At 32.7% G+C, this 22,372-nt stretch overlaps 1 protein-coding gene and 1 non-coding gene across 11 annotated transcripts; one reads left to right on the top strand and one right to left on the bottom strand.

Annotated features, from left to right (window-relative positions):
• The first annotated feature begins 258 nt into the window (after positions 1-258).
• Positions 259-7,530, top strand: LOC123198170. Of its 10 annotated transcripts, none has more exons than XM_044612813.1 (9): positions 260-632; positions 2,465-2,581; positions 2,694-3,028; positions 3,533-3,754; positions 3,980-4,216; positions 4,652-4,864; positions 5,103-5,315; positions 5,459-6,689; positions 7,139-7,530. In XM_044612813.1, exons 2-9 carry the CDS (start codon positions 2,485-2,487, stop codon positions 7,165-7,167), a joined length of 2,577 nt encoding a protein of 858 aa, XP_044468748.1. In that variant the 5' UTR covers positions 260-632; positions 2,465-2,484; the 3' UTR covers positions 7,168-7,530. The 10 variants fall into 10 exon arrangements, with proteins under 10 accessions (XP_044468747.1, XP_044468748.1, XP_044468751.1 ...); XM_044612818.1 differs by having other exon boundaries at positions 263-632; positions 5,459-6,584; XM_044612814.1 differs by lacking the exon at positions 7,139-7,530 and having other exon boundaries at positions 263-632; positions 5,459-5,990; positions 6,087-6,921.
• Positions 7,531-21,263: 13,733 nt separating this feature from the next.
• LOC123198441 lies at positions 21,264-21,370 on the bottom strand. Its single transcript, XR_006498023.1, has one exon. It is a non-coding gene; the product is annotated as a small nucleolar RNA R71 (small nucleolar RNA).
• Positions 21,371-22,372: the final 1,002 nt, after the last annotated feature.

The following is a 22,372-nucleotide window of genomic DNA, read 5'->3' as shown; positions in this document are numbered from 1 at the left end:
TAACTTAGCTAATTATAGGCATAACTAAGTGACATGATTTTCGGGTGCGACAGAATTATTACAAACTTTATCTTTTGAGTAACATATTACTAATTACATTGATATTTTAAAACTTTCAATCTCTTATTAAAATACATACGGGTGAACCGATTATTAAGATAAACCTTATGCATCTATGTGATATTTACCTTTTCTCCTGAAATTATTTTTTACTTGATAACTCACCCTCCTTTTCTCTCTCTTATATACCACAGAAACACGTTCCCCTCGTTCATCAAGCAGCTTTTTTCTTTTCGGATTTCGGTTCCTTCACGAAACCAGCTCACTCACTCACTCACTCACTCCTCCCTTTTGAAAAATCACTATATCTAATTTCGAGAACTCGAAACCCTAGAAATGGTCATTTTAATGTGATTAAATCCGCTAGAGATCGGAGAGCTATCGTATCAGGTATTCTCATTCCGTACTGTTTGGCATCCTAGAAATTTCCCTTTCTTTTTTCTCTCAAATTTCTTCGTTTCTTACATGCGTTTTCACTTCTCTTTTTTATTTGCTGCAACGAGTTTCGGAAAATTTCGTTCTAATATACATGGCAATTGATTGTTGATCAAGTTTTCTTTTTTCAAGTTCAGGTACTCTTATTTTTTTCTGTTTGGCTGCCTAGAAATTTCTTATTTCATCATTTTCTTGCATTTCTTTCCGGTTCCTGCATGCGCATTCACTTGCTCTTTGTTAGTTTATTATCTGCTGCAACGATTTTATGGTAATTATGTTTTAATATACATCAATTGTTGATTGGGGCATTTTTTCTAGTTCAGAGACTGTCATTTTGTGCTATTTGGCTGTCTAGAAAATTCACATTCCGTTATTTTCTGTGTAACTGGCATGTGCATTTGTCTCTTTATCGGTTGCATTCTTCTGTTTGTCAGTCGAGGCTTCCTTGAGTTGAATTGAATTGACGGTTTGATAAAATGACGAGCATACCCTTTCGTTTTGAAAAATCCATTTTCCCACCCGGTCTGTAATTTAAAAAAAAAATCTATTTAGTTTTTAATAAAATTGTTTAATAATCAATAAAACATCCAAGCTTGCTCATAAATCATAATTAAAAATTTAAGAATGGTCGGCGACAATTAGAATCGTACTTATTAACGTGATTTTAGTCGAAATTACATTTATGGGTATGATTCTTATGTGGAATCTCCCTAATTTGGTGTGATTTTTAATGGAAAAACAAAACAAAAAAGTTGTTGCGTAGAAATGAAAATGGGAATAGAAAAAAAAAAAATTAAGGATTTTAGATTAGAGTGTGATAAAGAGTATAAATGATATTAATATTTATTTTAATATTAGCTTAATATAACTTAATTAGCTTTTAAGTATAAAATCAAGCAGTTGCTTTGGTAGGTGGGTGGGAAAAAAAACTTTTCAAAACTTAAAAAGAATCAAACCTTGAGTGGGTAATGTCAATCGGCCGAATTGAATTTTTAATGATGGTCTGTGTGCATATTTAAGGAACGATAAGTGTAAACCAGCTCTTCGTTGATTAAATTAATTTTTAATTTTTGTTTTGTTTTTCATATTCTTTGATTTATCTTCATGACGTTTAGCGATTTTTTGTTTTATATTCATTCGGATTTTTGCTAAAAGTTGAGATTAACTTTTCGTCAAACTTTTTTCTGTTGCTAATTTACCCTCAATCATTTTAACTTTATTATTCTGTTTCTGATTTGTTTTTTTCTTTTTCATTTTAATTTTCTTTTATTTTTTTTTGGGGATAGAACTGTTGAATCCTGTTTTCATGTCCAAGATTATTTTGTTATTAGGGGGCGTTTGGTTAAAAAAATTAAAGATTTATATGATAATCTATCTTTTATTACTTATATTATTTTGCTTGATTGATAAAGTAATAAAAAAATCTAATAATTTTTTATTATTAATAATGATGTGACAAGTAATATAAAAGGTAATCTGATCATTACTTTCACTTTAATTATTAAAAAATTATCAAAATAATCTTAATTTTATTATAATTATATCGTTATTTATTAATTTTTGTAAGACTCTTATTTTCAATTAAAATAATATATAATATAAAAAATATTTTAAAATAATTATATCTAAGGGTATTTAAGTAAAATAATATATTAATATTTTTTTATTATGTCTAATCAAACAATAATTATTTATGCATATCAATTGTTACCACATTTTATTAAACATATTAATAATTTATATCTACTAATCCTTAAGGAAATATATTTTTAAAGTAATTTTTTAATTTTAATAATAAAATATTCTACAAACCAAATACTCGTAAGAATAAAATTTTTCTAACTTTAGCTAAAGGGCTCATAGCAAATTTCACATATTTAACTCATAGGTTGAAAATTTCTCGGTAATTCCAATTCTCGTTATCGCCTTACACTCTGGAAGAATGTTAATGTTGTTAATTGCATCTCAGGCTCAACGCTTTCAAAGTTAATGGCATTTGATTCAAGTGATTTTCCAGTTCCACAAGAGAGTAGTTGCTATATGCAACTTGGCTGGCAATGTGACTTCTACTTCGGTTATGGGTTTGGTATTGTTTTCCCTTGCATCTGGGATTCTACGATTGTAGTCAAATTTCTTTCTTACTATTACTGTTACTTGTTAAGCAGAGTCAACTTATATTTGTTCTTTTGTTGCTGTAGATGTGATTGAAGAAGATGCTACGAATGAGAAATATTGTATACAGGTGCTGAGGATCTTGATCACAAAGGCTGACACTGAAATTGATGAACTCGAAAAAGATTTAGTGTTTCTTCAAAATGAACTAGCTGGGGTAGAATACGAAGAATGGTTTGAGATATGTTGCAATGCTTTGCGAAAACAGATAGATTGCCTTTATATCGCGGTAAGGAGTTTGAAGAGTAAAGATAAAAACGATATTGAAGTTCGATTTTTGATGTATAGAAAACCTCTTAAGAGTTTGCATGAAATATTAAAAGCTCTACTCGGAGACTACTGCAACGATAAAGATAAACAGGTTCATATCTTGAAAATTTTGCATTATTTCTTCAACTGTCCAACATATAAATCTAGTATGAACTTAAAAGCTGAAATTGGAAGCCTTTAGAGCTCATTTTAAGTTATATGAATTATATACATTCTTTCTCCTTAATGTCTAATTTCAACTTCAGAATACCTACTGTGACATAGTTCATTGGACCCATTTCAACTAATCCCACTAGATGCTTGCTGATTTGGGCTGTTGCTTTTGCATAACTTGGATTCCAGGTTTTATCATGTCAAAATTTTGATTTACGTGATGAAAAATAAAAAAATATAGAATTTATCTAATGGATGGTGGCAAAAGTGAATTTTGTTGATAGAATGGTGCCCTTGTATATGAGTTACCTATAATTTTGTTATGCAGAACCTCAATTTTTGTTATGTCAGCATATTTATTCTTTTCACCCTTTGAGATTTTTTTTTTTTTATGTTTTCATCCACAAAATAACATGCCATACTCACTTGTGTTTCTATAAAGAATGAACAGCCCCTCGATGCGATGGTGCTAGACAGTTTTGATTCTACCGTACTTCCTCCTGAACATCTGGAAGAAAACTCAAAATTTATTTTTTCTGACTCGAGCACTGTTGTAAAGGAGGAAAGTCAAGCATCCAGTATTACCTATTCAGAAAGTGGTTCATTTTTAAATACACCTCTGACCCATCAAGAGAAGAAAAGAAATAATTCAGAAGCAGCTAAGGTCCAGGAAGCTCTATCTCCTTATGCTTTAACTAGTTTCAACACATGATTGTTATAAAATTTCCAATGTAATGATTTACTCCAGGTTGGGGTTTGAGCATAAGGAAGAATAAACTTGTGTTTTTAAGTACATCTTTGTAGTTAAAGCACCGGTGTGGTTATATAATTTTGGCATGCTTTTTCTTTTGCTGTTTAACTCATTTATTGCGTTTTCTTGACACGTTAGTTCTATTATGAACAGCCTAGGTATACTAATGGTAAAGATTCCAGTCCAAACTCTTTGAAATCAGAAGCTGGTGACCATGATGAAAAAGAAGTATTAAGCACCGTTGACATGGAACCTGCTATGAAGGGGGAAGCCAGAGAACACTATTTTACTTCAGTGTGTAACCAAGTGATCCAAAATTCGTCTTTGAATTCCATGGATGAGAGAAGATGTAGTCTAGAACTGGCTATGGACCAGGTAGTTTGCTCCCTCTTGTGTGATTATTTATGTCAGATTAAAATTATTTAACAAATTGTGATTCAGAAGCTAACAATGAGAAGAAATACTTTTCTGAGGGTATAATAATAAGCTAGTTAACAATATGCATTTACCAGTTGTATTTTTTAGCCTCTCAGAATCTATAGAGCTGTATATGCTCTACGCTGTGTAACCTAGAGAATTGGTAAGTGCAAGGCACCTGTAAAAAGTCTAACAAACAAACTTCAGATTAAATAGATTCATCATACATTTAAACTGGTTGAAACATATAATTTCCTTCTGGATTCTTGATTTGCAATGAAAATCTTATTAGAAATGGTCATGTTCAGCTTCATTTTCTTTTTGTCCTAAAATAAATTTGCCATGTCAGAGAACTAAAGTTATTGTGTGTATTCTCTTTCTTGATAATGAAAGCCTGTTGATATCATGTTGAAGAATCCCAATGGAACTGGTTTGAAGCATGTTGTTAACTACTCCAACAAGAAGGAAAAAATTTGCTCTTCAAATTCAAAAATTGTAAGTGATGAAGCAGAAGAAAACAGTTCTGCATCTACAGAAGATGTCATAATCTTGGATTCAGCATCAAACTCCATGGGAAAGGATGCAAAACTTTGTAGAAGGATCAAGGTACTTGCAGCTTTCTCTCTTCTGCTCTAATTTATTATAATATTATTAGTATTATTGTTTTTACCAATAGTGTCATTATATTATAAGCAGTACTAAACATTAATGTCATGTATTAGGAGGCATATGACTTTGAACCTGTAAAGGACACATTATACGGAAATCTGACTTATTCCCTCTTAGAATCACACTATGAATATTCACAGGCTTTCTTTAACTAATATTTTCCCCCTAAAATCAGCCGATAAATACTGTTGACAAAGAGTTAGACTCAAATGCTTGTTCACGTGAAGAAGGCCATCATAATGTTAGGAGGAATAGGTGCAAGCCACATTTGGAAGTTAATGGAAATGAGGAAGTCAGCACATACCATACCACTACTGCAGGCAAAGATAAAATTCTGGATTCACCTTCTGACCCTGAAGGCAAAGTGCATCCTCCAAAAGCACAGAAGGTACCACAAAACTTTTTTCTTTTGTTCAACTTGTGTCTGTGCAAACTATAATGGTCAATATAGGGACTTCACAGCCCTGTGAGTCACACATTCAAGATACGCTTACCTTGCCTATTTAATGAGCTTATATTGTGTTTGTTTAGCAGCCTGCAAATGCTGTCATAGGAGATGCTAACACTGATGCTTTAAGGCACTCAACTGGTGTCAGCAGGGGGAGAAACAATTCAGGTCTGAGTTTATGTATTCCTAGGCAGGCAAAAGTTGGGAATTTAGATAGCAGTAGTGAATCTACTGGTGCTTTGAGCCATACTACTGTCTCAAGGCAGGAAAAAGTTGGAAATTTGAATACTAGTCTTGATGCTTTGAGTTTGGCAACTGGTCTCAGCAGCAGGAGAAATAATTCTGATTCTGCATTAACTACTTCCAGACATTTACGAGTTAGAAATTCTCATTTTAGTCCTCCTGCTTTGAGGCATGCAACTGGCCTGGAGCAGGGGAGAAATAATTCTGATTCTAAGGTAGGTGGATTCAGACAGGCAAAAGGTGGAAACTGCGAGTTTGATCAAAAGCTTTGTGATTTTGCACAGAAGGCTGCACGTAAACGGGGAATGAAAGAATCCAATTTAATCCTGGCTGACAGGTTAAAATCTTCACATTTGTCTCCAGAGGTAAAAGGTAAGGGAAAACCTTCTCTACAAATTGTCAAGGTCGAAAAATCTTGTCTGACAGATACTGAAATGTCTGCTTTAACTTCACTTTTGGATCTACAAGATGATAAGGGAAAAAAAAGAGGCAATGCACAGGCTGTGGAAGGAAAAAAGCTAGGAGAAGACGTGCAAATGACTGAAACTGTTGCCCATAATGTGAAATATAACACTGGCTTGTCTGTGAAGCCACAAAAACATTATGGGAAGAGGAAATCCAAGTCAAATTCACCGGGTGTTAAAGAATCTGGTTTGCAATCTCTTGGAATCGTTCCACAGCCATCTTTTGTTGCAAAATCTAAGGGACAATGGAAATCCGAACCTGGGTCTGATAGTTCCAGTTCAAATCACTCATTGAATTCGAAGATGAGGAAGAAAGCAGTTCAACATGTTCAGTGTGAAGCTGAAGAGCAAAGTATTGCTTTGGATGACAGTCAAAATTCAACTTCACAGCCACAAAAGAAAAGAAAAAAGAATCTGAGTATTCCAGTCCTTGTGGAGATTAAAGGTTCAACTCTTCAAATTGACTTATCAAAATCGCGCAGGGATCTAAATCATGCTGCAGGTAAGGATGATCTTTCGATCACAGAATCCTACTCAATTGATTCCTGCACTGAGGTTGTGACATCTTCGTCTTTTGCAACTAGTAAACTGATGGAACTAAAAATAGGTGAGCTGAGGGCCATTGCAAAGGAACAGAAACTAACAAAGTATTATAAGCTTCGAAAAACTGATCTGGTCGGACATATAGCCAACAAATTAGGTTCTTGTTAAACTTATTAGTGTTTGACAAATTGGTTATCCATGTTATCTTGTTTTCTTCCAGTTTGTCCCTCATTTTGTAAATATGTCTGACGGGTGTGTTCATTGTCTAATGGAATTTGATTGGCTTTAAAGTTGGACATCATTAGCTAAAGGTAATAATATAACATAGTCATTTTACATAATGCGGTACACAAACACACACACAAAAGAAAAAAAGAGGGAGAGAGTGAGCACGGGCAGTTTTGGGGTGCATGATAAAACGTTTAATTTTGGTACTTTTTTGTGATGAGATAGTTGTACTACTTGCCAACTGGCCTATTCACTAATCATTTACTTTGAAAATGTAATTTGTAGGGAAAACTGGAGCAATCGAATCTTCGTAAGACCGAGTGATGCTTCTTTTTGTGTTGAATGGTTGTGGAAGTACAGCAGCCGGCACATGCCCTTTTCTGCGCATTAAGGAATTTGCATGTTTAGTTGTAGTAGTACTCACATTTGGGTTTGGGTTTGGGATTGGGTTTAAGGGGTTGTTTTGGTATTAGGATGAAATGTGGAGGTACCAGTTTGTAAATTTGAATAGAAGTCTGCTACCGCTAATTACTATGTCTAATGCGTCAATCGTAACGTTATATTGCAAGTTAAGTTAACTACTACCTTATCTCACTTTCACCCATTTTAAAGGTGGTTCGGTCTGTTACTTGAAACCTACATTTACCATATGTTATTAATATGATTTAATTGCGTAACAATGCGTGTAGAATAGTGGTGTATGCAGTTATCGGAAGATCCTTTTAACTTTTATACAGTCCTTAATTTAAAAGACAAAGAGGTAAGTTTATACTTACTTTCTATTACAATGCTAATACTAGGCATTTAATTCAATGCCTTTTTTCACGATTTAATAGGAAGTAATCATTATTCTATAAGGGTGCGTTTGGTTGGGGGATTTTATGTTTACCTTGGTAATCTATCTTTTATTCTTTTGTTTGGTTTGTCAGTAATAAAAGATTACAGTAATCTTCTATTACCAATACTGACGTGACAGGTAATATAAGTGGTAATCTGATTACTACCTTCACCTTAGGTATTTAAAGATTACTGGGGTAATCTTGAGTTTATTACAGAAAAATTATTATTTATTTAATTTTTGAGATAAAAATAAATTTATTTTTAATTAATATGACAAATAATATAAAAAATATTTAAAAATAATTATATTTAAGGGCATTTAAGTAAAATAATTAACTAGTAATCTTTTATTACCTTTAACCAAACACAATAATTATTTATACCTATCAAATTTTATCAAACATAGTAATCATTTATACCCAATAATCTTCTAAGTAATCTATCTTCAAGGTAATCTTTCTATTTTAGTAATCAAACATTACCCAAACCAAACACCCCCTAAGGGTGCAAGATGGAATAGGAATATAATCCCCATGAATAAGGAAATTGGTTTTGGAACGAAAGGGAGATCACGGTAAGTTTCGTTTGTCCTGTTGTGTTTAGATAAAAAGATTTCTATTTGTAAACTTGATTTAATTGCACGTAGATGATGTGGATGGACATTGATTATGTGACATTATTTTCTTAGTGTTGTATCTATGAGTTTGACTGAAGAGAATTTTTTACTATATAAAATTACGTTTAGTTTTGGAGTATAAATAAGTCTTTGTAAAGTTTTTACTTTTTTGTGTGAATGGGTAATACGTGGACATTTGAGGTCTCTTGCATTACATGTTGTGATGATGACATTTGCACTATGTATTAACAATAAAACTGTGTACCCACTTTAGGTACACAAATGTATACACATTTATATGTGTCATTATGTGATTGGATGATTTTGAATTAAGAATAAAACAATAACCAATCATATGATGACACATATGAGTGTGTATATATTTGTATACCCAAAGTGGGTACACATAGTATTGCTCATGTATTAAAATGCATGACACATCAGTATTGTTGCAACAACCATAGGTATGTCATAAAGACATTTTAGTCTTTCTTTAATATTATTATTATTGTAACATTATCTTCAGATTCATACCTCTTCGAGGGAATATGGACCCAAAGAAACGTGTTGAATTTAAACTTTTCTTATCATACATATAGCAAAACATACATTCAAAATACTATGATAGATTTAAATAAATGCCAAAATGTGTCTAATATATATGTGTGTGTGTGTGTGTGTGATGTGCCATGCATAAATAACCATTTTACCTTTCTTTACTCATGCACAGACGAGAACTCTAGATGTGCACATCCGTACAACTCTTTAAAAATAAAATAATTATAAAGATTCAACGTAAAACATAAAAAGACTAAAATACCTTTAATGCAATGTTCATAAATCTCTTAAATATTAAGTAAGACAATATGACGAATGTAGCCGCGTAAACAACTTAACGTGCCAATCTAGTCGCTTTCCCTTCTGCCCCTCATCTCTCCAACCTATAAGTACAGAACAAAAACATTGTGAGTATAAGTACTCAACAAGAATTCATGATTTTATTGGTGTTCCTTATGAATCTTCCTCAACAAGGTCTCACTATCAAAAACGTTTTGATACATCTGATCGGACACTCATCTCAGGTGCCTCCTATGCCCTTGTATTGGATAGGGCATTCATCTTGGATTCCCCCTTACATCTATACTTATTGAATTAGACACATATATCAAGTGATATTTACATTCCTCGTGGACATGGTCTAAACGGATGCCTATCTTGGACATCACTTACATCATCATTTTCTATCGAATTAATTCCACTCCTTTATTAAGAGTCGAGACCTCTTATCAATCAATCCGTGCATATTCAAGACCAGGATTTCTCATCAACTGTTCATCAACATGATTTGTAACTACTTATACACCTAATTATGATTATATTAATCTATGAAATTTATTGATTAAATTTGAAGAACAATCCACACAAAAATTATTCAAGGCAATAAATCCAATCATGCATGTAACCACACAAAATCACATAATAAGCATTTTATTTACATAACCAATTCAAGAATCAAACATTAGTGCTTCGCTAGTGGCGGAGGTTTTAAATGGCCTAGGTGCATTGCAATAGGTGTGGGTGCACACATGGCAGCCCAATTCCAAAACAAATTCATACGTGTAGTGATTTTCTTTCAAAAATAATGCGACGAAGATTTGGCCTTCCTTAAAAAAAAAAAAATGACGGAAGCTTCCCCCTTACTAAGAGTGTACGCCGCACGGCCGGTGTGTGCGTTGTATGCCTGGGTGATGTGCCAGTCTCGGCAAGCGCAGAGCACGGTGGGCACTCCTGAGAACGCCAAACATGCATGCTATGAGCCTAAATTTCTGGTGGCATCGAGCAATGATCCAACCATAGCACCACTGCGCACTTCTCATGCCAGTGTGGCTAACATCTACCATCCGCACGCACTTAGCAACGTGCGATGGTTGAAACTGAATTCAGGGGTCTTGAGCATCTTCGATCGTCTGTCACAAAATCCAGACTCACACTTCTCATAAACAAACTCATCAAAACTTCCAAGTAGCCGATCATCATCATCCTTAGAGCATATTACATCTTCCAGTTCACGTGAATATAATTGTACCTCAAATAAGGTACAATTCTACAAGAGTCCTAATTTCATTTATATACAATTGTACCTCAAATAAGGTAATGGTGTACACCCATAAAATAATGTATAGGCATGACCTACCTTGGTTCACATCTTACATCAAGCCAAATAGACATTCTATTTCATTTTCAACCTGATTCGACCCAAAATTAAATTTAATCAAATGGAAATAATATTAATGCCCTTAGAACGTACCTGTGGGTGTTACATAAGACTTAACAGTTTAGTATGGGTGATGAAGTGTTTATTAAAGTAGCTCCCTACCATCATGTGATAAGATTTGGTTGAAAAAGGAAACTAGCTCTAAGGTATATTGGACCTTTCAAGGTGTTGGAAAAGATATGTAAGGTGGCTTATCAACTTTTGTCACCACCGAGCATGGAATTCATTTACAACGTGTTCTATGTGTTATTTTGTAAGTATGTAGGTTATCCTTCCCATGTAACGAGGATCAAAGATGTGTAGTTAGACGACAATCTAATTCATAAGGAGCAACTTATGCAAATATTGGATAGAAAGGTCAAGGAGCTTTGAAATAACCAGATCTCATTGGTCAAGTTTGTGGTGGAATCACAAGGTTGAGGAAGCTACATGGAAAGTGGAGTAAAATATGATACATAGATTCTTAGAGTAGTTCAAGTGACTTTTTGAGGACAAAATTCAAATAAAGAGAAGGAATTATAGCACTTATAGTTACATCCCAATGGTATTCTGGTCATATTCATTATTTAATTTTGTTAAAGATTCACTTAAGTAGTGATGAACAATTATTCATGAAGGATGAACTCCCATTAAGTACTTTGAGACCTTCATTAAGGGATGAACAATAGCAAAGAGGAAAAAAGTAAATTCAATGAGATGAATGTCATTCAAGTAAAAAGAACGCTCATTCATAAGCAAAAGTTTTTAAAAAATATGGTTCTAGAAGAAAGGGAAAGACAATTAAAGTGGGACAATTGTTACAAATGCTTGTGCATAAGGGTTAAATACTTGTTTATAGCGGTTGAATATGAAAATCTATATAAAGGGGTTTATTTAAAAAATGATAGTTTACACATTCTATATAAAAATTTTTAGAGAAAATTCCGACGAGACTAAGGGTAAAAATTACATCGATCGAAGGATCAATTGTCATATTTTAAAGTTTGAAGACCTGCTAGTCTACGAAGGAGAGATAAACATGATAATCATTTTGTTTTACTAAGAATTTGGCAAATATTGCATATTGTTTTGTGTATTTATGGATTCTTGAATTTGATTTAGACTTTTATTGTGCTAAAGTAATGTAAAATAGAGTATTTAATGTGCAATTAGCATGAAAAATTGTTTGTAAAAATGATAGATAAAATTTGCTACTTTTGTATGCTGGAACATGACAAACCCTAAAATCTCTCCGAAAACTACATTCAAATATCATGTCTAAACAACATAATAATACGTAAAACACATAGGCAAAAGATTCTTGTAGTGTAACTTCCACTATCACCAAGAAAACTCACCTTAATTGTAGGGTAATAAGAATGTTTAAATACATTTAAGTGTTGAAGGTGTGATGGCATAGGTTAGAAAAATAAAAAAAGTATAAGGAAAAAAGATAAGAATTTTAGTAGAAACTCTAGGGTTTTAAAGAAGGATTTTGAAGATGCTAAGAATTCATAAGCTTGGAAACTAATCTTTTTGTTCTCCTACTCGGTGGACTTTATGGTGCTTTCACTTTTTATCATGGGTTGCACGTTATCGTGTTTCTAATGACATTATGGAACAATTAGGGTTGCCCAATGAGTTTTGTATTAGGGTTGAATGATGTTAGTCTTTTCCCTCAAGCAAGTTGGAAGGGTTAGTTAATCTATACGATCAACATACATCCTTGATTGATAGTTAATTGTCTATGTCGTGCCCTGCCAAGTAGAAGATAAAATTTCTGCTTTGGTCTCTAGTTTGTTTTTGATTTAGTAAAGAACTTTGAGTGGTTGAGGGGTAGTTGACCTAAAGGAAAGTGGGTAGATCACCTATGTTTGTTTTTTTATCTTTATCGAAGCCAAACCTTTAGGCTTTTGAGCTAGTCGATAGGTTTCGGGCAATGGAATCTAAAACAAAGTAGTGATTTATGCCCAAAAATGGAGGGAGAGATTGATTTCTCATCAGTTATTAGGTATTTGTTGCTAGAAGGGAAGTCGTGCCCTGATGAACTTAGGGAGGCAACAATGCAGGAAAAGGCCCCTATAGGTGGAGTAACTGTAACTGACTGAGAAAGTTAGCGAGGTCCCTGCTATAATGAAGTGAAAGATCATTCACTAAGGTTAGGAGAAGACACGTGGCCAATCATGTTGTTAGTGTCAAAGTATTTAATCTTGTAATAATAAAAGAAAGAGTTCTTTTATTCATATTTGTATGCTACTTCAATTTTTATTTGTTAATTTATTTTCTTATAAATAAATTGTATGTATGTAAAGTGTTTGAATGATATGGATCCTTAGAAGATCAAATCATCAAAGTGTCTCCTACGTATATGATGTCAATTAGGCAATGATATCGCATAGTAGACATACTAAATATTTTCTACTGAATATCATAAGATGATATTAGTGCAGGTGACATGAAAGTCATGTAATTAGAGTATTAGTATGAATTAACAGCTAAGGATTGTTTAATATATGGTCAATGATTTGTTGTAGGATTGTACAACTGTATTGTTAATCCTTAGACCTAAGATGTTATGGTTGGATCTGATATAAATGCGTATTTCTCATATGATGTATAAGTACAAGACTAATCATGGCATGAGTAATAAACTAGTTTGGTCATACGTTGTTCATATGCAAAAGTCGTGATAGTCAAGATGTGATCTATTGACTTGGATTTGTTTGGATCTGAGATCGCAATAAATGTTGATAAATATCTAAAATCAAAATCATTGGCCAGAGTATAAGATAATTATATGAAAGTTGTTTGTGATAATGTATTCCGAATCATTGATTAACGTTCTATATATGATTGAGGTTAGGTTTTTGACATGCCATGAACCTGCCCTCGATTGGGATTTAAAAACGGAGGGATTTACTACATGATACATATGATCAAAAATAGGTTTGATGGAGTATGCTTCATTGTAGTTTAGGGGTTATAGATCATTGCTAGATTACTACCATGGCTGAAGAGTCTCCAAAATTGTTTTTTGGTTTATTCAAAATTGGCTATCGACTAGGTCACAATGAACCTAGAAGGTCACACCCATAAACCTAAGAAGTTTGAGAGATATGAGAAAAAAATAATTATCTGGGTAGCATTTTCCAAAGGATAATAAAGTAAAATCATGTAAAGATTTATATAGATCTATTTTTGACATTTTAAAATGTTAAGATGTCATGTGATATAATAAATGTGCTTAAAGTGTATTATGAAAACACTGATATGATAATTAAATAATAAAAATTATTTATTGTGGTGTCATGCAATATTAATAATTACTTTTAGCCCACAACTATATATATTAAACATATATCACACTTTGATAAGATTTGCCATTTGAAGCAAAAGCTCTCACAAATCTCTAAGGTGAGTGAATACTTTTTGAAACATTTGTGTGTTCAAGTACTCTACCTCATCAAACCAAGCATTTTTTTGTAAAGGAGAAGGTACAAAAAGTAGAATTTTTCTTTCAATTACACTTGTCTTCGTTTGTCTAATTTTTCATGTTTGAATGAGTTCATGCATGTCTTTTTCTCAACTATTTTCAACCATAAAACAACAAAGGTAGAGCAAGAAGCAATCCTAACCATTAAGGTTAGGTTGGTGACTCATTTCCTTAGTCCAATGAGCACATAAATCATGTCCAATAAGAATTGTAAGTAAGTTGAACCAACACAATAGCCATATAATGGACGCATGCCACAAATTAAATACATGGTGCAAATGTCACATCACAACATCCTACAAAGCAAGAGACCTTAAGTGTGCATGTTTTACTCATTCATGTAGAAAAGTAAAAAGTTTTTTCAGCCTTGCTTGCACTCCATCAGCTGGGGACAATCATTGTATAATCAAAACTTCTCCTTGGTCAAATTCATGAATATGACACCATAAAAGTAATTTGCTATATAGACAACATGCAAGTGACTAGTTATTTCATCTACCCATTAATTAGAGAGGCTCTTTCACCCAAAAATAATGAAAAGAACAAATCTAAACAATTCCATAGTATATCTAATCACCTTCCATCTGTATCTTCAAAATATATCTAATCACCCAAAAATAATTATCATTCAATCATCATCTCTCATTTTATAGGATAATGTGATCGATAAATTCTTTTTCAAATAACTATATCCGATGCAAAATCATCTAGAAGATATCTCTTATATAGTATATACATTAAAACCCTACCACTTGGTTTTATAAATAAAGAATTTTACAAAGGTAAAGGAATATTTTCTTCTAAAAAACTCTTTTAAGAGCTGATATGTTACATAATTATTATGTTGATCTTTGGCCAGAAAGCTTAAAAAAATAAGAGTGGACGTAGATTCTCGATCAGTTGCCCAAACTACTTTAAAAATATCTTTCTTTTTTTTTGTCATTTATACAAAATAACACCACCCAATCAAACTCGATCTATTCACCTTGAGACTAACTCACCTAAACTTGCCCATTCTCTAGCCAGTTGTAACTCTCTCAATTTCTCATTCTCTCCTTCACTTTCTCCTCTCTCATAACACAACTTCACAAAAAGGAATATAAAAACAAGAAAGAAAAGATTGGTGGTCAAGATGTAAAGTAGGTACTAAATATTATCGTACCATGCGGTAGGAATATGGGCACCATAATCGAAAGACAACGACAAAGAGAGTGTATTACTGGTTCAGAGCAGCAGTGAAAATTAGTTAGGGATTGTGATAGCTAATTTTGGGGAAATTGATCATGACTTAATTCAAGGTTAGGATTTTGTGAAAGAATAACTGTTTTCAGGGTCTAATTTACTTGGGTTACTCCATATGAAGGAGAGCCTGTCTTCTCCTCATTCATTTGACAAATAAAAGAAAAAAAAATTAGAAGTCTTTCATCCCGAGGTTGAATTCTTTTTTACTGTGTACAACTTTCTTCTCATACAATCTTCCAAAATGGGTAGAAATGAAGTCAGTTTGGGATCGTTAATAAAAAAAATAGGGCAAGTAGGAGTGATGGAAAAATTCAACACTTTATCGCTTGTTACTAGTTCGGATATGGTTTGTTTTGATGGAGATGTGCTAATTTCCTATGCATGTATCTTCCTCTAAGTTTAAACAATTAATAGTTGAATTTTAAAATTCAGTTTTTTGTATTAAATATTTGACGTGGTTATGTAATTTAATTAAAAAAGATAAACTAGTTATTTTTAAAGAAATCAATTTTTTTAATTAATGGTTTGATTGGGTGGAAAATAAATTTTGTAATTAAAAAAATGAGTAAATAAATTTTTTATTCTGTCAAGAATGAAAAATCATGGTTTGATTGGGTGGAAAATAATCATTGGCCTTATAATAATTTGGAAAGACTTGGCAATGATGATGACATTGGATATGGAATATCCTAGAATACTATATTTATATATATATATATATATATATATACTTTTTTTAAAATTCTTTAATTGGGTTCGGACATAAAATAATGTGCCCAAGTTGGGTTGGTGCTTTTAAGTTTTAACCCTTTGCTTTTATCACTCATTTTTCTCTCTTTCTCGTGCACTTTCTTGGGTTGTGTTATGTAGGAATGAATATTCAGAAAAGAGAGAGATAGGGGACCCGTACCCACTCATCCATCATCACACACGAACCTAACCAGAGACATATATATGTGTTAGTAAAACAAGTTTATCTTTTTCCATTTGCACCACACCTTTATCTGAATTTTAATAAAGTTGGATAAACTTTGCTTTATTGATTATTATTTTATGTTTTCTTGGAGAAACACTGGCATAGCTCGAAACCTTTGGCTGCAGTTGGAGTTTAGCTTTAAATTCTTATCTAAAATCTTATTAAATAAACCATTCACTAGAAGCCTCATAAAAATTGGTGCCTGCATAATAAACCTAAGACTGCATCAACTTCAAGTGTAGGCACCTGGAAGAAATCCAGGAGAAAATCAAACCTCCTAAGAGTCATAAAAATAAATAAGAGGGCATTATATTAGACATTCTTGGAACTGCCATAAACGGAATAGGTGACTAGAGATTTCCGATGTATTACTTCCGTTTATGGTCATTATAAAAGAATACGCCAAACCTAATTGCTTCTCTAGCAAACTAAATGAATGTAGTAGCATCTTGAAACCAAAATTGTGATCCTATTTGGGCGGAAGGCCACCTAATGTGATCCCAAAGAAAAGGGTCTGGATTCAAACTGCATTCATCTCATGACCAATAAAATCCTAAATTATTTTGTGTGCACCAAGTTTACTTGCCCAGCCTAAAAGCAATCCCAAAAGATGCCTATGTAAAAGCTGGAAGTGATAAAAATTTGATAAATCTTTCAAAAATTAAACATCACACCTTAGGAGGGGTTAGGCCTTATTTTTTAATCAATTGAAAGTAAGCCTCAAAATTATGCCCTCTCACATGCATCATGCATATCTTGTGGCTAATTCTTTTTGATTGAAAGCAAGAAAATCAAATATATAAGAAAATCACTAGTGTTAACCACTTAACCTTCCCTTGGAGCAATGGTCCAGGCTAGAATTTTCACTTTGCAAGGAAACACCAACCTTCCAAACCTGTCTTGACAGCTCAACTTGGGAATTATTAGCATCACAAGTCAGCCAACAGGATTTGGCAGAGAAAGGTTCCTAAAGACTCTAAGTCCACACTGAGCTAATCAAGAGTACATAAAATAACCAGCAAGCTGATCTAGTAGCAATAAGTTGCCAATACTGGCTAATGTTAAGAGTACAACTGAAATATAATCTATACAACTTCGGACAATGCATAGTGTAAATACCCTATTTAACCGCTCTTGAATCTCTAATACAGTTTCAATCATGTAAGGCTTTTATATAAATAATATAAACTGAAATAGATCAATATGTATCTTGATCGTGAGGACTTTATGTATGCATTAAATGGCTAATATAGAAACATTTGTTATCGTTATATTTGTTAGAGTAGGTGTTATAAAGTCAAGCATCAAGTCAATGTATTTGTTGTTGTATTATTTTATATTGTATATAAATAAAATTGACATTTCTTCATCAATTGTTTTAGGTTATATAATTAGGTGAATGATTTTGAGATGATCGAATAGTGACGAGGGAATCACTATGTGTTAATTGATCATGAAAACCGTATTTCTCATGTTATTGTTATTCTTAAAAATCTATAGTTATGTTATTTCTCTGACATAGGATATATATAATATAATTAGAGCAGTCATAAATTTGAATAATCGTATTAAAAGATAGTAATAAATCTCATATGTTAAAATTGTTTAGGAACAACCAGATACAATACATTGACACATATTGAAAAATGTACGTGTTCACCACACCAACCTATCAAAAGAATTCATTCTATATTTAAATCATTAGTTATATCATAATACCTCATTGAAGTTTACAAATGGGAGGAGAATAGTATGACTAAAATTTTTTTAGGGAAATTTTAAAAAATGGCCAAAATGCTCTCTCATTAAGCAAAAATGCCCAAAATCACTATTTCCAAGCTAAAATGTCCAAAATCACTGTTTCAAAAAAAAAAATGCCTATGACTTTTTTTAATACCAAAATTACCCTTCCCCTTATATTTATATAACTCTCCCACTTATTATGGGGGTTTAATGTAATTTTAGATAAATATGAGGGGTTTTTAGATATTTTACATTATAAAGGTATTTTGATATTTATTTATTTATTTCAAACTTTTTTTAAAATGTCAAAATTACCCTTCCCTTCATTTATATAACTCTCTTCACTCACTATGTGGTTAAAATAATTTTAGATAAATATGGGGGGTTTTTGGATATTTTATATTATAAAGGCATTTTCATATTTATTTATTTATTTCAAACTTTTTCTAAAATGTCAAAATTACCCTTCCCCTCATCTATATAAACCCTCCTCACTCATTTTATTTACACACACTTCTCATATCACTCAAACACTCACTCTCACTTTCATTTTTTTTTCAACATCAATTAGTAGGGATTCATTCGGACGAAAAGAGTTCGTATTTTTGAATTCGACTCGAAAAAATACTATTCATCAAAAAAATGTATTTATGCCAATCTTAACCTAAAACTTAATTTTATTTGTTAAGTCTAGTTTTTATGTCATAATATGGGGGTTAAATGTAATGTTTGACAAGTATGGGGGTTAAATGTAATTTAGAATAAATATGAGGGGTTTTTGGATATTTTACATTATAAAAGCATTTTCATATTTATTTATTTATTTCATTACTTTTTCTAAAATATCAAAATTATCCTTCCCCTCATCTATATAAACCCTCCTCACTCATTTTATTTACACACACTTCTCATATCACTCAAACACTCACTCTCACTTTCATTTTTTTTCAACATCAATTAGTAGGGATTCGTTCGGACGAAAGAAGTTCATATTTTTGAATTCGGCTCGAAAAAATACTATTCATCAAAAAAAGGTATTTATGCCAATCTTAGCCTAAAACTTAATTTTATTTGTTAAGTCTAGTTTTTATGTCATAATATAAGGGTTAAATGTAATGTTTGACAAGTATGGGGGGTTAAAATAATTTAGGATAAATATGGGGGGTTTTTGGATATTTTACATTATAAAGACATTTTCATATTTATTTATTTATTTCATTACTTTTTCTAAAATGCCAAAATTACCCTTCCCCTCATCTATATAAACCCTCCTCACTCATTTTATTTACACACACTTCTCATATCACTCAAACACTCACTCTCACTTTCATTTTTTTTCAACATCAATTAGTAGGGATTCTGATAAAACCATTAATTGCTACTATTTTGATTTATAATTCCCTTGTGTTGTGTGGAAATTTGATTTAATCTAATGGAATTACTTATCTTTTTGCTTTTAGGAAGCTTTGAGCAATTTTGGAATAAATAGTGCCAAAAAGATGAAAAACTGGAGCAGATCTATTAATCTGGAATTTTCGTAATGCAGACTAGGCGTGGGCACGTGAAAGATGAGAGCAGAATCCGGAAAACAGATCTGAACGCCCAGATCTGCTGCAAGAGTCCAGAAAATATTAAGATTTGCTTCCTAGGAAAAGGATAATCACCAGCTGGAAAAGAGGATTAATTGAGCTAAATAAAGAATGATATTTTTGGAGGAAGGATATACATTAAAGATACATATCTTTTCCTTTCTTTTTGGGAAGATATGTATCACTTTGCTTGGTTGGATTAGGAGATTAAGATTCACTTTCAATTTCCAGAATTTTAGTAGGAATGCAATATATATACTCTTATTTTTATTTGAGAATTATCAACCATTGTAATTAGAGAATTAGAGAGCAAAATATGGTTTACAGTGGCTGAATAATTTATCTTGGTTGAAGGGATCTAAAACCATAGAACTACAATGATTGTGAGATTTATTTTTGTTCTTTAATGCATCTTTTAATTATTTGAGTATTGGTTATCTTTCTGAATTATTTTTCATGATTGTGTTGGTTGATTTCTAAGATGTGCAATTAGTTTATCAATTAATATAATCTATTGCTAGTTTAGGTGCTGAATCCGTAATTGTTCAATCCACCTAATCGAAGTGGCAACTAGGTTTATTGTTTGCTGCGTCAGAAACGTTAAATCCTAGGAAAATAATCAACTGGATTAAATGCAACGTCGTACGTTTGTGTTGTCTTGCTTCGTTGGTCTTTCTAATTCGTAATGCTATTGTTTAATTAAATTCGAGATCGTATCCGAATTATTAACCAATAAGGGTTAATTGGAATACATGTTTTTGGTTAACTAATCGTAAGGAATGACAGGTAAATTTAATACCACAACGAATATTCAATTAATTAATTTGATATTTTGTTTCGATGATCAATCGTAGTTCCAATGGTGGATGTGACCGAAGACCAAGGTCTGTTAAATTGATTTATTCCTTTTAAATTATTTTACTGAATTTTTATTTATTATTTTTCATTATAATTCGCATTCACTTCAGAACCCCCTTTTTATTTATTTGTTTCAATTTATTTATGACGACATACTAATCAAAGCTCTTTGAGGAAACGATTCCTACTTTCCTTTACTATATTTTTGTTGCAGGAATTTAGGATTTAATTTGGGTGTCAACGACAGCACGTACAAAATTTTGGCGTCGTTGCCGGGGAGTTTTTACTTTGTATGTTCGTTACGCGATCTTTGAAACAAGCTAGTTTACAGTTTGATCCAGAAATTGAAAAGACTGCAAAAGGGCTGAGAAAAGAAGCGAAAAGGAGACTGCAAGCACACAAATCTGCTTATGAAACAGAGGAAAACATGGCTGAAAATCAGACTTTAAGAGAGCTTGCTGCTCCAGATTTAAATCAACAACCACATTGCATTACTTTTCCAAATTTAGATGTTAATACCACCTTCGAATTAAAATCTGGACTAATTCATCTTTTACCTATTTTTCGTGGTTTTACAGGTGAAGATCCTCATAAACATTTAAAGGAATTTCATGTGGTGTGCACCAGAATGAAACCGAATGGAGTAACCGAAGAACAAATCAAGATGAGGGCTTTTCCGTTTTCTTTGAAAGATGATGCGCAAGATTGGTTGTATTATCTACCTGCTGGAAGTATCACTACTTGGCATGAGATGAAAAGATTATTTCTACAGAAATTTTTTCCAGCATCAAGAGCAGCCATCATAAGGAAAGAAATTTGTGGAATTAGGCAGCATACTGGAGAATCTTTATACGAATACTGGGAGCGCTTTAAAAAACTCTGTGCGAGCTGTCCACATCACCAAATTAGTGACCAGCTGCTTATTCAATATTTCTACGAAGGACTTCTATCAAATGAGAGAAATATTATTGATGCAGCGAGTGGTGGAGCATTGGCTGACAAAACACCTGAAGCAGCCTGGAATTTAATTGCAATTATGGCGTCGAATTCACAACAATTTGGAAATAGATTAGACCATTCGTCTCGGCACGTCAATAAGGTAAATGTATCTTCTCTTGAAAGACGACTTGATGATCTAAATGTTTGCGGAATCTGTTCGGTAGGAGGACATCCAACTGATATGTGCCCAACACTTCAGGAGGATTGCTCTGAAAATGCTAATGCAATGGACAAATTTTTAGGACAACAGCAGTGAAGTCATAATTATAATCCTTATTCGAATACCTACAACTCAGGTTGGAGAGATCATCCTAATTTTCGTTATGGGAATGCAAATGCGAATCACCCTTCGAATAATTTTTAGCCGTATCAGCAGCCCTATATTCCTAGATAGCAGCAACCAACTCAAAATTCTGATTCAGGTACATCTCTTGAAGATATTGTTAAAACTTTGGCTACTAACACTGTGAAATTTCAACAGGAAACCAGAATCAGCATTCAAAATCTAGAAAATCAAATGAGTCAGATGGCTACTGCAATTAGTAGGCTGGAAGCACAAAATTCAAGCAAACTACCATCACAAACTGTGATGAACCCAAAGGAGAATGTTAGTGCCATAACGTTGAGGAGTGGAAAGGAGTTGGAGGTGCCGATTAAAGCACAACTTGCACCAACACAGCCAACAGAAAACAGAGAAAAATTGGCAACAGAAAATAATTCTTCCGAAAAGGTAGCGACAGGTAAATATCCTTCTTTCAGTGAATACAAACCTGTTCCTCCTTTTTCTGAAGCTTTAAAACTGAAGTACGAAAGCAATGCGAATTTATATGAGACCTTTCGAGACTGTGAAGTCAATATTCCACTGTTTGATGCAATAAAACAAGTGCCTCGCTATGCTAAATTTTTGAA

Source organism: Mangifera indica, chromosome 15 (genome assembly GCF_011075055.1).
Source record: "Mangifera indica cultivar Alphonso chromosome 15, CATAS_Mindica_2.1, whole genome shotgun sequence".
NCBI lineage: Eukaryota > Viridiplantae > Streptophyta > Magnoliopsida > Sapindales > Anacardiaceae > Mangifera > Mangifera indica.
The sequence above is the reverse complement of the archived record's forward strand: the minus strand, read 5'-3'. Positions and strand labels throughout refer to the sequence as shown.

Coding starts and splice junctions, on each gene's coding strand:
- LOC123198170 (XM_044612808.1), top strand. CDS start 2,485: ATGGCATTTGATTCAAGTGATTTTCCAGTTCCACAAGAGAGTAGTTGC. Junction 4,217..4,651: donor TAGAACTGGCTATGGACCAG/GTAGTTTGCTCC, acceptor TGATAATGAAAG/CCTGTTGATATCATGTTGAA. Junction 5,316..5,458: donor ATCCTCCAAAAGCACAGAAG/GTACCACAAAAC, acceptor GTGTTTGTTTAG/CAGCCTGCAAATGCTGTCAT.